This window comes from Gouania willdenowi, chromosome 7, assembly GCF_900634775.1.
Source record: "Gouania willdenowi chromosome 7, fGouWil2.1, whole genome shotgun sequence".
In the NCBI taxonomy this organism is placed as follows: domain Eukaryota; kingdom Metazoa; phylum Chordata; class Actinopteri; order Blenniiformes; family Gobiesocidae; genus Gouania; species Gouania willdenowi.
In genome coordinates this window covers 19,128,820-19,143,640 of record NC_041050.1, presented here as the reverse complement: position 1 = coordinate 19,143,640, position 14,821 = coordinate 19,128,820, and the positions used below count along the sequence as shown (strand labels likewise).

The 14,821-nt window shown below is 39.6% G+C and overlaps 1 protein-coding gene across 1 annotated transcript; it reads right to left on the bottom strand.

Annotated features, from left to right (window-relative positions):
* Positions 1-2,320: 2,320 nt before the first annotated feature.
* Positions 2,321-13,418, bottom strand: efhd2 (EF-hand domain family, member D2). The gene is made up of 5 exons (XM_028453901.1): positions 13,319-13,418; positions 12,915-13,210; positions 6,728-6,875; positions 6,513-6,647; positions 2,321-5,902 (listed from the first exon to the last, which is right to left on the bottom strand). The coding sequence occupies exons 2-5, from the start codon at positions 13,205-13,207 to the stop codon at positions 5,771-5,773; spliced, it is 708 nt and encodes a 235-aa protein (XP_028309702.1). The 5' UTR covers positions 13,208-13,210; positions 13,319-13,418; the 3' UTR covers positions 2,321-5,770.
* Between the last annotated feature and the right edge of the window lie 1,403 nt (positions 13,419-14,821).

Genomic DNA, 14,821 nt, shown 5'->3' with positions numbered 1-14,821 from the left:
AATTTTATATAGCGCTTTTTTGGACACTCAAAGTAGCTTTACAGAATTAAGGGATTATTCTTTCACTCCTCACTTAGTGGTGGTAAACTACTATTGTAGCCACAGCTGTCCTGGGGCAGACTGATTTAAAGTAAGGGTTATTGTCACAACAATGAACAACATTGTTGTGAGTGACACAGGACATTCCTTCGAGGACAGTGATGTCCAACTGCTACAAAGAAGGCCATTGGTTTCAGTGAGAGAAAAAGAGGCAACACATTTTTGAGGCTGTTTGGCTTCACTGATACTGACATATAGACCCATGCCACATGACCTCACAGATCACGTGATGTACAGCCCTCCGCCATTTTGGAAGAACAAGCCACCGCAGGAAACGTTTTGAAACCATAGACTGTATGTAGTGAAGCAGAGAGCCCACAGCGATGGTAAACTTTGTTGCGCTGTGTTTGGGTGTTCTTCTAACATGGCTGGGACTGGAGTACACAAGTCTTTCTTCAGGATACGAGCAGTGATAACCACCCAAGGGGAAAAAAACGAGCCACTAGCTGCCCTGTGCAGGGCTGACCTGAAAACAACAAGCCTGTACCAGTACAGGATCTGCTGATCACATGAGTGGTGTAGCAAAGGTGTGACTGATTGCCTGTATTAAATAAGCCTGTTGATTGTTGCCATGTTGTTTGTTACCCTGATGAAGGTCCTAGATGTAAAGACGAGGTAGTTCACAATGTCAGGATAAGTCACTCCCGAGAAATAAGAGACATCTTCATTCCATTTGTCAACAGGAACGTTGTAGGGGTCATACCCGCTGATAAGATCCAGTACCGACTTCTCTCAGCTTCTGGTAGAGTGTCATCATAATCCTTGGCCTCCGACATATTGAGGCCAAATGGAGATGACCTTCGACAATCATTTAGCACATGGGCTGCTTTCAATAAGTCATGAAATAACACTATTGTTAAAGTAAATACACCCACGCAGGTGCATCATATAGGGCCGTCATCTTCCAAGATGGCGCTGAGTCATTGTGCCTTGACGTCAGTGGCAAGGGTCTATTGCTTAAATGCTAGCTGTTAGCTAGCTGCAAAGCTAAAATGCTGAATTGCCATTAGGTGCAAACAACTGTGAGGATTCATATCAGTGGCTTTAAAGAGCCCATGTTACACTAAATCAACTTTTCTGTGCTTTAAACATCATGAAATATGGGTTTCATACACATGCCCAAAGTGTTTTTTTCCATTGATTCCCTCAATCGTTAGAGGGTGATTTGCTCCTTTCTTACTGCAGGGCGAGCCCAAACACTTCGCTCCAATTTGATGACGCGTTCCCACTTTGATGAAATTTGTTGCAGCACTGAGCTGGAGAAGCCCCGCCTCCAGGAAGCTCTCTGCCGTGATTGACAGGAAAACAGACACGTCCACAAAGGTGAGCTATGTATGTCTATGTATGTACCGGCGAACGCCCAGCCCCCACTCAAAGCATGAGCTCGGCTACGGAGTGTGTGTGAGGAGGGCGGGCCGTCCTCTGGCCCTACGTCACCGTGCGAGGAGGAGGAAGTCAGTTTCCCGTCCATAGACACACCCACTTGAAGTAGGCTTCAAGTGGGTGTGTCAGGTGTGGCTGCAAATCAGCCCGTTTGCGTAGAGTTGCTCAGGAAGTGACTTTTCAGAGGCTAAAATTCTGGAAAACAGGCAAGTTTGGGAAAATAAACTTCAAATACTATGTTTTTGGGGTTCATAGAACAAATAGAGATGGGTGAAAAATAGCATAACATGCAACCTTTAAACACCATGTACTACTGTACACATCGTCTGAGCATGGATTTGCTCTCATAGAAGGGACTGCGCTGTCTTCTTAGCAGCTAATGAGACTACTAGCTTGCTTTTTTGCTCAACATCCACTAACCACACTTGGATTAAACGGGCTACCACATCATGGCTTTCCTTAGAGTGGCTCCTACTTTCTCATCCGTTTGTCCAAACAGCATGTAAGCTTGATTTAGGCTGCGTCCGAATAGTCCCTCCTACCTCCTTTCCTATTCACTTTTCCTTAATCCTGTGGATGACATCATGGGTTTAAGGAAAGGAATTAGGAGACTTCCTAAAGGAGTTAGGGAAAGGCCATCATGTTTGTTTTGACAATCAGAGGCACTTCCACTAGGTGACGTAATAACCCAACGGCCACGGAGGTTAGTGACCTCTGACTCCATTATTTGGGGCAACATTCCAATACTTCTCTAATAACATGGTAACACTCAAGATGACGATGTTAAGGAAAAATAAAACCTAATATATAGAAAAAGCACCACAATGAACATATTCTGTGACGGAAGACATTTTATTAAGAAAGCATTTAGACTGTACAAAAATTAGATCAAACCTTTAGAGGGGAAAAACGTACCATCCCTGATTAAATTGAAGACCATTTCAAAGTAACTCCTCAACAAAAATGTCAACTGTTACACTGTAACAACTTGTTTAATTGCAATCAAAATTAATCATAAACTAAGATGCATCAGTTAAACAATGAGTTGCTAGTGTATGATAACAATATAAATGTTTATTTGTCATGCAGAAATAAAAAAACAAAAGGGTTTTAGCCAACATTTCAAGAAGGTGCATTTATGAAAATGGTCAGATTTAAATTTTCACATATGATCTATGAGCATGAACAGTTCTACAGTGGGAATGTCAACAAATATTGCCTGCTGAGCTGAAAACTTTCCACAACCTTACTTTATATACCAAGATCAGAGGTTGGCCTACACAAAAACTATTATACATTTGTTGCTTGGTCTTGGAGAAACATTTCATTTAAAACTCCCTAAAAATACGCTTTCAAGAGATCTGGACCCAGTCCTGTAATGGTATTGATCCACTTCGTCGGCACCACAAGTCACCATAATATCTTACGCAAGCAGAGCATTGTATTTTAAATCCAAACAATTCCAGTATAAATAAGAGCCCTCCCTTGGTTGAAGTTATAATCTTATCAATGAAATACCTAATGATTCATTTTTGCATGTAGATCTTTACTCAGTAAATATGAATTTTAGACCATATATAATTTAACACACTTTCATACCAACACAAAAGCTCACAGCACAATGCAGCATTATGTTTCTATAAACAGGTTACTTGATAAAAAGAAAGTACAGAATACGGTCATGCATCCGATTTGTGAATCCAATTTTTTGCCTTCTTGCTTTTTAGGTGAAATCTACAAGTTTGTGGAAAGTTTGCGTAGGTTTTCTTAAGCATTGAAATGTTTTTGGTCCCTGAAGTGACAGTAGGAGCAAATGTGTGTGTAAATCCTGTGATAGAGCATCACCCGCCTCAATAGAGAAAAGGCTCAAACACCCTATAACCCTGATTATGATAAGCACATACAAAGCCACTATTCGAGACAAAAACTTTACCCCCCCCCCCACAGTCTTTGTGGATCATTGTGGTCCAGACTGCAACAATGTTGTATAGCAGAAAATATATAGTTTATAAAATTAAGGACCAGTCTCGTCATTGGGATACGATGAAATTACATTTTTTTGCACCACCACCAAATTTTAAGAATCCATGTAAAGTTAAAACACAGAAATGACCAACATTAACACCTGTCTTTGCTGCTTGCCTGAAATCGCCACTTGTGCAAATTGTGCAAATTTGGTTGAGAAATGAATGATTACAAAAGACAACCTGTGTGCAAAAACACAGGCAAAAGGTGGATGTCACATCAAAAGTGGATTACCACATGAAACAGGCTCACAGACTGCACTCAGAACAGGAACACAAAGAGTCTTATTTCCAAAAACAAACAAAACCAAGCAGTAGTGTGGACATTAGAAGCGTTCAACAAAATTCCTATGAACAGTGATAACGCCGTGAATCAAAGAGAATAAAACTGACAATCTCGTACACACTAACATCCAGATACAAACAAATGGAAGTGCCGACAGTGTCAAAATACTATGAAGACAATATAACACTTAGTAATAGTAGCCACCTCGACTGCATCAAAACATTTCACTGGCTTTCTTGATTTCAACTCTGATTGTCAAAATAAAGTTTTACTATTTAAGTCCCAATATCCTGTAATCTCTTCTTGGAAAATATGCTTTTGACAGAAGTTTCATAAATCTGTGTCTTACGTAGTTTGTAATAAAAGTACAGATGCATCAAGCAAACAGATCCAACAACATTAGCCATTGCGATGGTGGCATTGTGACCATTAAGAAACAAATGTTGGTTGTCTTAAAACCAACTCACCACAATACTGGGTAAAGTGAATCAAATACTTCAACAATACATCATGGATGTCCGGCAGATAGGAATGACTTCCCTGAGCCATGATCTGACTTCTACAGAAAAAGATAAAGTCTGATGACTGGAGGGCGGGGAGCGTCATTTGCAACCGATCCAAGCATTTTCTAATTACTGTCAAAATTACCTATTATCCAGTGTTAAATTCACTATTTAAGAAGACCAAACTCACCAAGTGGATTGTCCAGAGTCGGATTTATCCGAAGATTAAACACCCAAAGTGACCTGATCACAAAATAACAGAGGGTGTAATATTAATAATATAATATTCTATTTATCAAACACACCAACTGCCCATTTAACCTTCTGGCCATATGATCAAATAAACTCTGTTTAAATTGCCTAACTTTTGGTATCAAAATCACCAATGATCACCAAACATACCGGCCACCTAATAACCTAATTGATATTAATAATAGTAAAACCTGAGTTAAACACACCAAAAACATTTTCCATTCTGACGACTGACAATTGTTGAGATAAAACACCTAACCAAAATCTCCAACTGACCAAAGAATCTACAAACACAATCACCATTTGACACAAACGCCTGAAAAACCAGTGTTGAAATGAGCTACAGGTCAGTTTTGCCAAATGACTATATTTTTAATATTGGTCAAATTACTGCCACGTGTTTCAGGAAACTTGCAGGTTGGTCTTTTGTAGGTAAATAAAAAAATTGGTCACTATTTTTAAAAAAGGTCCAACTGCCAGACTCCAATCAGGCAATCATTTTACAACTTTAGGGATGTTTAACGTTACCTTTGTAAGATTTGAATTGGACTGTCATTGTTAAGAATTAAGCGTGGCCAAAAACAAATCCCCGAAATTAACTGACATAAAGACATTAGACAGTCCTCAGAGATAGGTGAAGCAGCTGAGAAACTGTTAGTTTATAAGAATCAAACCAGAACTTACACTTAAGGAAAGGGCCAACTACATGAGGTTAGAATTGTGTATGGAAATATACTGTAATACGTTAGTTTTAAGGAGCAGGGTACTAGTTTTAATTGTTCTGCCTCAGAAAACCAACAAGATGCACACCTGCAGGTAAAATTTGTCTGCGATGCGCGAGCTCCTCCATAAAGGATTGGAATACTGTACGATAGCCTGATATGTCTATTGTGATTTGGCACTTCATGAAAAGGTGAAATTGATTTTGATTTTATGAGCACTGGGGAAGAGCAACACTTGAACTCAGTATAAACCTCCTGATGGGTGCTTTAGCTCTATTCACTGCTTCAGTGTTTAAACATCCTAATGGTTTGATGATGGTATGTTGATCATCCTTTCGGAGGCAGAGCTGACTTTTTCATATTTTATGCAGTCCAACGTATTTTGAGTAGTTAGATCCTGGACTGGTTTCAGCCTATATCACATTATGTTAAATATTCAGATTAACAAACAAAGCATCAGCAGAGCACCGAGTGCAGGCTTCTGAGATGAGAGACAGGAAGCTACTTAAAGGCTGACTGCAGTTGTTTGAAAGCTGCTCGCCTCTCTTTCTGCTCCTCAGCCTGCTTCTTCTTGGCTTCCTGTTCCTGACGGATCTCGACCTCAAACTGGTTGGAATCACTGATGGCCTGGACCTGTTGAAAAGAAAAGCACCATCTATGAATTTAACCATAGACAAAGAATCCATTCAGCCTGGAAGCTCTGAAGGACAAAAAGACGATTGAAATTCTTCCTTAAGAGTCCTGGCCAAGATAGGCAGCAGCACAATACAAGCACATATACAATTTGTTCACAACATCAACAAGAGTTAAATGCACAGTTAAACACAAATGCTAAGCAAATTACAATCTAGGCAAAGTAAGAAAAACAGGTTTGAGATACAGTACGGGCCTGAAATCCTCTCAGTTTGGATATAATAGTTAAATGAAATGAGCAGTTTCCAGTCTTTTAGAATCATATTCCATGAGTGAAGTGCAGAGTGAACAAAGGCCTTTCCCCCAATTCAGCGCAAGCAAATATAACAGTGAGCATCAGATAGTCTTGCGGACTTTGCACTTATATTATAATTGCCCAAACAACTTCGCAGCTGCTGTTGACAGTGTGCAAAAATCTAAACAACTCTACAAAGCAAACCACAGCTCTCCTACACCTCAAAAATTACCAGCTATTTAAATACCTCAATTCCCAACCTAGTGTGTGGTCCTGTACCTTTAATGTTGAATAGGGAGTAAAACCTTTGCTTACTTTGGCTTCAAAAAAGCACTTGGCTCCTTTGACGCCCTCTGTAGAAACATCAATCTCAGAAAGTTGAGCCAATGCACAAAGCCCGCTGCCCTCTGCCAGCTCCCCAGCTGCTGCCTTCCTGAAGATCAGTAGGAACTGTGGAGGAGGAGGAAGAATTAAGGAACACGGAGGAAACCCCACCCCTCTAAATGACTGAGAGGGTTCCTGTGTTTCACCTCTCTGAAGCTCAGCTTGTTGTCCAGGTCCTCATCCACTTCTTTAATCATATTCTTCAAGCCCAGATGTGTCTGCGGAGCCCCAAGCTTCTCCATCATCAACTTTAGCTCCATCAGATCGATGAAGTTATCCTTCCCAGCATCATACCTTTGAAAATAAAAATAAAAAATAAAACAAAAATGCACTTTTTTTTAAAATTCTGTACACTAAGTGTAATATCTATACATAATAACAATAATATTTTTAAAAACTTCTCATTTAGGGGAAAAATAAACCTGATGCAACCCTAAAATGACATGTAGCAATCTAGAACCATAATGAGAGTCTCCATCTACAAATACAGAACACCTTTAAGAACATAATTTCTTCCAAGGAGTTGAAAAAAAAAAGGTTTAAAAAAAATGTGATGAGGTTCAAACCTAAAAAATATGATCCATGGGGAATCACTTTTTGTATGAGTCAGCAAAAGTTCAATTCCAACATCTGACCAATAGGTTCACATCTCACATTTGCAGTAAAAGTGACCGATAAGTAGCTGTAACCAAGAGAGTTATCTTCTTTAATCACATCTCTTTTTTTGCAATAGTGAACAAAAAACAAACATATTTAAAAATACATTGGGGAAAAAACCCAAAAACAAAACAGGAAGAGGCCATTTCTCAGCTCTGTGCCACTGTTTATCACATTATAACTATATATCTACACTATGAAGTCTATATGGGTGAATGCACAGTGTAAATGTCGATAATGTCTAAGATTTTAAAGCAACAGGTTTACCAAATTCCAATCATTTGGCCCAGTGACTCGAGGGAATCTCTTGCTTCTCCAGAGATACAAAACTGTTCCATCATTGGACGACGCCTCTAACGCACTGTCTAAACCCTGTCCACAGCTGTAATAGCCTCGAGATGTTTAACAGGAAGTGATGAGTTAAAATATGCAAAGACAAACATCCTCTCCATAAAAAGGGAAGAAATGTACTCAAACCAACAATAGCTATGCAATAGTGCAAGGGTCCACAACTCCCAGTCTCCAGCCCGTTTGGTACAGGGCCAAAGAGAATGAACAACTGTTTAAAATAAATCAAAAGTTTACATTTTATTTTTATTAGTCTTCTGGGTATCTTATTTTCAAGAGACTATTTGTCAACATTTTCATTCATCTGCAACAAAAACTTGTCTTTGCAAACAAGAGCTAAAACTAGAGAGCTTCTTGGCATAGTAAATACAAGGCTACGATCAGACAGCAGGTCACAGGAAAAAGCGGCTTTTAAAAGAAAATACCATAATTTCTGGAGTATAAGCCGCAACTTTTTTCTCACGCTTTGAACCCTGATTCTTAAACAATGACGCGGCTAAATTGTGGATTTTTCCCGGGTTTATAAGCTTCATGCCGCCACAAAATTGAGCTCCGTCACATTAGATCAGGTGGAACAGTGAAATTGTTAACATTAAATCGTTCTTGCTTGCACTGAATCATTCTGATCACTTATTTTGTCATGATGCACACTGCCTCATCACAGCAACGACACGGAGAAATGTTGTCAGAGAGAGAGAGAGCGCCCATTGCAGCAGCGTGGATGCAGTAAAAGTCAGCCAGTTTGTAATAGAAAGATGAACAGCATAAAGTTGTTAAATCACCACATTAGGTTTGTTCAGGTGTGGTCTGTGCCCTGGACTCTGAGGCTGATGAAGACGCTTCTGTAAGGAGGACAGACAGACGGAGCGGAGAGAAAAATCTCTGTTCCGTCTCTAGTAAAAGTCATCCAGTTTGTAATAGCAGCATAACAGCATGAAGTTGCCAAATCACCATGTTGGATTTGTTCAGAAGCAATCGTGTCAGATTCCAACTCACTGTGATCACTCCGTGGTAGTTCACGGTAAGAAGAGCGGACAAAGTGGTGTATCAGTCTGGTTCCAGTAAAAAGTGACCATAAAAAGCTGTAAATGGACTGATATGTAGATGTGGGGCTGTGAGGAGGAGACTTCATGTAGTAAAGGAAACTTATCAGTTCAAACACGGACATTTCCGTGAAACCTAACTGGGTACAGCAGCACGCCTACCTGCCCGTTCTGATTGGCCGAGTTGTCTGAAGGGCACTCTCATCAGCCAATAGAGTGCAGCCCCTGATTTCTAAATTACTGTAATGCGGCCAATAAAACAGTGCGCTTTATAGTCCGGAAATTACAGTACTAATTTTTCTTTCTTCAAAACAGGGGATTCAGAAGCTCAACACCAGCTCTGCATCACAAGCAAGCAATGACATCATAAAGAACTAAAAATTGCTTCACCACAATCAGCGAAAAACCCCAACACAAGATGAAACAAATCAACAACCACAAATGTCACATAACCCAACAATTCTTTTCATCCTGTGACAGGGCTCGTTAATTCAAACTAAAGCGGAACACCGATGGTTATCACTTCCTTGATAACAGGCAAGGGTCACCACTTCCTGCTGCCACAGAAAAAGTTAAGATAATGAATAACACACATTTTTCCACACAAACACAAAATGTAGACTACAGCGAGACCAAAACAGACCAGGAACAACGCTTAAGCAGTTCCAAAACTGTATAAAATTGTATTTAGGGTTACCTGCTGCCTTTTTTGTGTCTCAAGTTGAGATGGCTAATTAATATTAAAATTGAAAGTCACTTTAAATCCCCAATTTTCATCCATTTAGATTACAATAAATTGATGGAACACTAGAATAGTTTTAGTATTTGTTTTCACCTTGACAATTTTGGTTGACTTCCTTGCATTCAATCAGTGTTAATTCAAATTACACCATGGGAGGCTGCTCTGTTTTTGATGAAGTGTGTGTATGTCAGAGAGAGAGAGAGAGAGAGAGAGAGAGAGAGAGAGAGAGAGAGAGAGAGAGAGAGAGAGAGAGAGAGAGAGAGAGAGAGCAGGAGAAAGTAATTAACTGTCTAAAGTGTAAAACACTTTGAGACCACTCGGGTGTGATAAAAGTACTTTATAATTAATCGACCATGTGCTACTTGTCAAGGAAAGCAAAGGTTGCAATAATTCGTATTTACTATCAATTTATTCAAGAGTTAGAAAAAAATACAACACAAATCATGATCTGCCTATGGGCCAGATTGGTTCCCAACCCATTAAAGGTAAAAGCCCAAAAACTGAGTACTTTAAGCATTGTTGGTACACGCCTCGGCATGACAGGAATCTGCTAACGCCATACACACAAACTCAAGTCAAAGACATGCAAAAACAAAACCTCCAGAAACTAACACTGCAACCCCAGCTGAAGACAAATGTTTCCTCAGCTCTAACAACCTCTAGACACCAGCTAACTTTAACGTTATACAGAAGGTAATCCATTATCAAGAGTCTTGTAATGATCAACAAAATCTGGAGACTTGCTGGTTATGTGTTCTTTCAGTGAAAACCACTCTGAGAACCTAAAGCAGGGGTATGTACGCTAGTTGTCCAAGTTGTCATCAAAGTGACTTTTAATCTTCTTAGTCTATGAATTGTTTCAGTAGTAACTATAGCCACCAGCTAATCCTCTATATTCAATCACCTCAGGGTACAAGGTAACCCAGGTCTGTATTCACAAGAAATGCTGCAGTCAGCGACTATCTACGATCATGCGTCTTTGCAAATACATCTACAGAATATTAAAACACGATTGATCTTCATTAAACAGTTCCTCACTGGGCAACAGGCATTTCTCTTCCTTATTAGTGACTGAGTTTCACAATGGCTGAATACTGCAATCAGTCCGGTAACCTTTCGTGTCCATTGGCACACAAGATGTGACTCAGACGGCCTAAATTATGATCCTGTGTTGCTTTCCCCCTTCAAATAACAAAATGCTAACACTCTCCATTGTTGTTGTTCTAGTAGACAAGTAGCAGAGGCATGTTGCTCCCACCACAGCTCAGCAAAAAGGCAGCTCACAGCTATTTGAAAATATTGTCAATTCTATTCCGAGAGTGTATTCGGAGGTGTGATGGTACTCTATAAATGAGCACATTTATTCAATAAAATATCATCATAAACAGAAAAGTTCTGAACAATCAGAAAATCTTGGGAGTCCGCATTGAATCACAATGATCACATTGTGCCACAATGATCACATTGTGCCACAATGATCACATTGTGCCACAATGGCAATTAACATGGACTTCATTAACGGACACAAGAAATCCATCTGAAATCATTTCTGCCTGCTGTCAATCACCCTGAATTAATTTCCTCTATCGGCATTTGATTGACAAACTTAACCTGAACAATCTGCCAATGTTATTCCATGTCTAATTCATAATCTTAGCTTAATTTAAAGGAAAGTAACTAAACTACTAATTTAACAGTGATCTGTCTTTAATATTGGTTCACTTTCAAAACATTGTGGCCCTCTCCTGTTATCACAGCCTCAAACAGCTCAACGAGTGCCAGCACTATGAAGGGAAGGACTTTAAAAATAGTAGATATGTTTGTACAAAACAAGTGTTACTACAACAACTTATACATAAAATATCTGTGTTGTAGGATTTATGCAAATCATTCTCAACTGGCCTGGCTTTTGAAACCTCCATATCCATTTAGTTACAACCTATTGCCCCCACTTAGGAATAAAAAATTGTTTGCTTTTAAAAAAAAAAAAAACATTAATCCAGGCATATTATGTTGGGTAAAAATCATCCAGCGTTAGTGATTAGTGTTACAAATTTTAGCAATAGTGTTCCAGTATTAAGAAGCATCTTTTACCCACTGTTTGGTCCCCACCCACCGGTTATGAACCCCTGGTTTATACAATAGTAACAACTCTGCCAAGAAAGATGTTGTTATTGCATCCATATCTACATGAAGGTTCTTTATATTAAGGTAAACTAGACTTTATAGTAAGGAAGTATCTATTGATACAGAAACATATCAATAGCCCCCGGGACTATGGGAACATTTTCCGGACCTTTTCTACCTGTGTTTTCACCATGCCAGGATGGCCGAGTGGCCTAGGGCGCCTGGCTGAAGAATTCTTCCTTCCGCTGCTGTGGGTTTGAATACCACTTTTGTCATATATATTTTTCATTTTAACATATTTAACACGGCAAATTTCACCTTTAAAAATAAGGAAAAAAGAAACATTTTAGGGTATTTCCTGGGTTAGGGATAGGGCTAAAATAAAAGGGCTAACGGGGTAGCTAAAAATAAATATGAGCTAAAATAAAACTGACATAACTTTAAGTCACGTGGTGCACCCATCTCGTCACCTAAACTGGCCAATGTGGGGTGCTGCGTATGAATATACTAGGAGTCTATTGATACGTTTCTGTATCAATAGCCACGGCCTAACTGTCTATTTGTACGTTTGCCGTACGGACACCCCCGGTGCTATTGGTACGGTTACCAAAGTACACAAACGTAGCGTCTTAGGGTTAGGGTTAAGGTATGGTTATAACCCAATATCGCAACAATTTTTAGGGTTAGGTTTAGTCTTTGTCACGCCACCTAAACTGACCAATGACTAACCTATCACATGACCCAAACTGGCCAAATAGGGGCGTTGCCTACAAATAGAATGTCGGTATATTGATACGGCAACCTTACGAATAGCCACTGCCTATTGTAAAGAAAGCGTCTATTTGTATGGTTGCCGTACAGACAAACCCTGGTGCTATTGGTACAGTTACCAAAGTACACGAACGTACGGTGTGAACGTAGCATAAAGGGATAGGGTTTGGTTATAACCCTATATCGCAAATTTTTTTCACGTTAGAGTTAGGTTACCGTAGGTTTAGTCTTAGTCAGGCGACCTAAACTGACCAATTACTGACCTATCACGTGACCTAAACTGGCCAAATAGGGGCGCTGCGTACAGATAGAATGTCAGTATATTGATACGGCAACGTACGGATAGCCATAGCCTATTGTAAACAGCTGGGTGTGTCACATCAAAATATCCGGACATGGAGAATCCTTCTTAACATACTATTAATTCAGCTTTGATTTGAGACAGTACATTTCTGTGGTTCTTCTACGTCACTGGAATAGATTTAATAATCTATTGGAATTATAATTCTTGTTTGATGAAGATGTGACACGCACACAGGAGCAGAATGACAGCTTTACTTCCTCAACTGAATGGAACGCTTCCCTATGTGGACCACGTGACCCACAGATTCAGGCTAAGATTACTGCGATCAAACTCCATCTTACATCTTGAACATCTTCTCCATGTCCTTGATCTGCTTGCGGGAGAACTCCTTAAACTCGGTGTAGGGGTTGAACACCTTCATGCTGGGCTGGACGTGGTCCCCCTGCCCCTCGTTGAGCTCCCCCCGCCTCAGCAGTTTAGCGCCCAGCTCCGAGTCTGCGCTGGCCGTGCACGACTTCTCCTCAGAGCCGTTCTGATCCTCTGGGGCATGCACGTCCACGGCCAGGGGCTCCTCATCCCCGTCCTCTATCTGCAGACGGCGCTGGAGCTTGGAGGAGAGCTCGTCTGTGGCCATGGTCTTAGTAGATAAATACCAACAAACGTTAAAAAAACACAGTCAGCGCACAGATACACAGACAAATGCCGGGCTTATTATAGACAAGCTGCGTAGTACGGATTTACGTACCGTTGTGATGCCGAATTTAACGCCTAGAAACAACAGCGTAAACCAAGACTGATCCAGGAAGTCTCAGATTATTTGTCTCTGTGCTGTCATGCTCAGGCCCCGCCCCTTAAAGGGACAGGCTCACAGCGCACCTTCCACGCGGTCTTGGTACAACGCTGCCATATTTGGTCAAACACATGAACTGCTGGGCTCAACACACCCTTGACGTCACCTTTTGCTTAGATGGTAAAATAGATTTTCTGCTATTCTTTGCTTTAGTTATTCTTTTTTTTTTTAGAATATGACTGTACTCCAGCCCAGAGAACATCCTGTTTCAGATAGCTGACTGGACTCATAGAGCTGCTAGAGATGCACACATGTCCCCGGTGCACCGTGCCTTCATTCATTCATTCATCAACTTTTCTACAAATAAATGTACTTTTAGGAAGGCACTAAATGTATGAAACTACAGCATTCATCTGTATCTAAACCAACATGACAAACAAAGATATATTTGCTCTTATTATGGACAGTGCAACCTTAGAGCCCTATCTGTTTCATCACACCTGATTGCAAAAGTAGCTGTGTTCACTCTTTCTGTAGAGCTGTATAGAAACATGGACATCAGATTCAAGTGTTTGGAGCAGGTAGCCATCTAAAACATGCTGAACACGAGCCCTCCGGGATTTATATATATAACATTTCGAGGGGGAAAAAAACTGTTTTTAAATATTTCCACCAAATGATTTTTGTTATACACATGATGGTTACTTTTTTTTTTTTTTTTGCAAAAAAAACAAAAGAAAATTATGCATATTGGTCAAGAAAATATTGCACTACATTGTGATGCAAATGCAGGCATGGGCCTAAAATTATATTTATTTTTTAAATATAGCTTCAAAAAAAACTGATACTGATGTCAACGATATTTTCATTTTATGACAAATATTGGCCGACAAAATCGATTTGCCAACTTTATCGCCTAAATATCTAGTTGAAATTGATCATACAGCCACGTCAAACCACATGACGTCATTTGAACGTCAACATACTGTAGATAAATAAAGAGATTTTTTTTCACAGTGAAAAGCAGGATTGCCTTTTTTTTTTAATAATAAATGTCCAACTTTTTTGGTAAACAGGTAAAAGACAATATCAACAGTTGCTGTATTTTCATCTTCAAACCACGAGAGGGCGCTCTCAAGCCCCTTCACCATTTTATACAAGTTTATTTGGAACATTTACACAAAATACACATACAAAATGTCTCACAGGGGAAACATCTTTGTAATACAGGAAAATATTTCAGGTAGAATTAAGACAAGGTTATAACAAAGAGAAATACCCTTCACTTTATAGGAATTATGGGGAAACAGGCCATTATAAATATTCCTGAACATCTTTTTTTTAATTAATTAAATTATCAATTAATTAATTTATTGTCGTTTTACCAGGTTCAATATACTTCATTTGAAGAGTGGTAAAATTCAAACTTTATTATAAAGCTGTCAAATGGGTTGCTGT

Bases quoted from the DNA above. Each gene is read 5' to 3' on its own strand.
- efhd2 (XM_028453901.1), bottom strand. From the start codon at position 13,207: ATGGCCACAGACGAGCTCTCCTCCAAGCTCCAGCGCCGTCTGCAGATA. The intron at 6,876-12,914 runs GTAAGATGGAGT...TTATTTTCAAAG, and splicing joins ATGGAGAAGATGTTCAAGAT to GTATGATGCTGGGAAGGATA. The intron at 6,648-6,727 runs GTGAAACACAGG...CCTCCTCCACAG, and splicing joins ACAAGCTGAGCTTCAGAGAG to TTCCTACTGATCTTCAGGAA.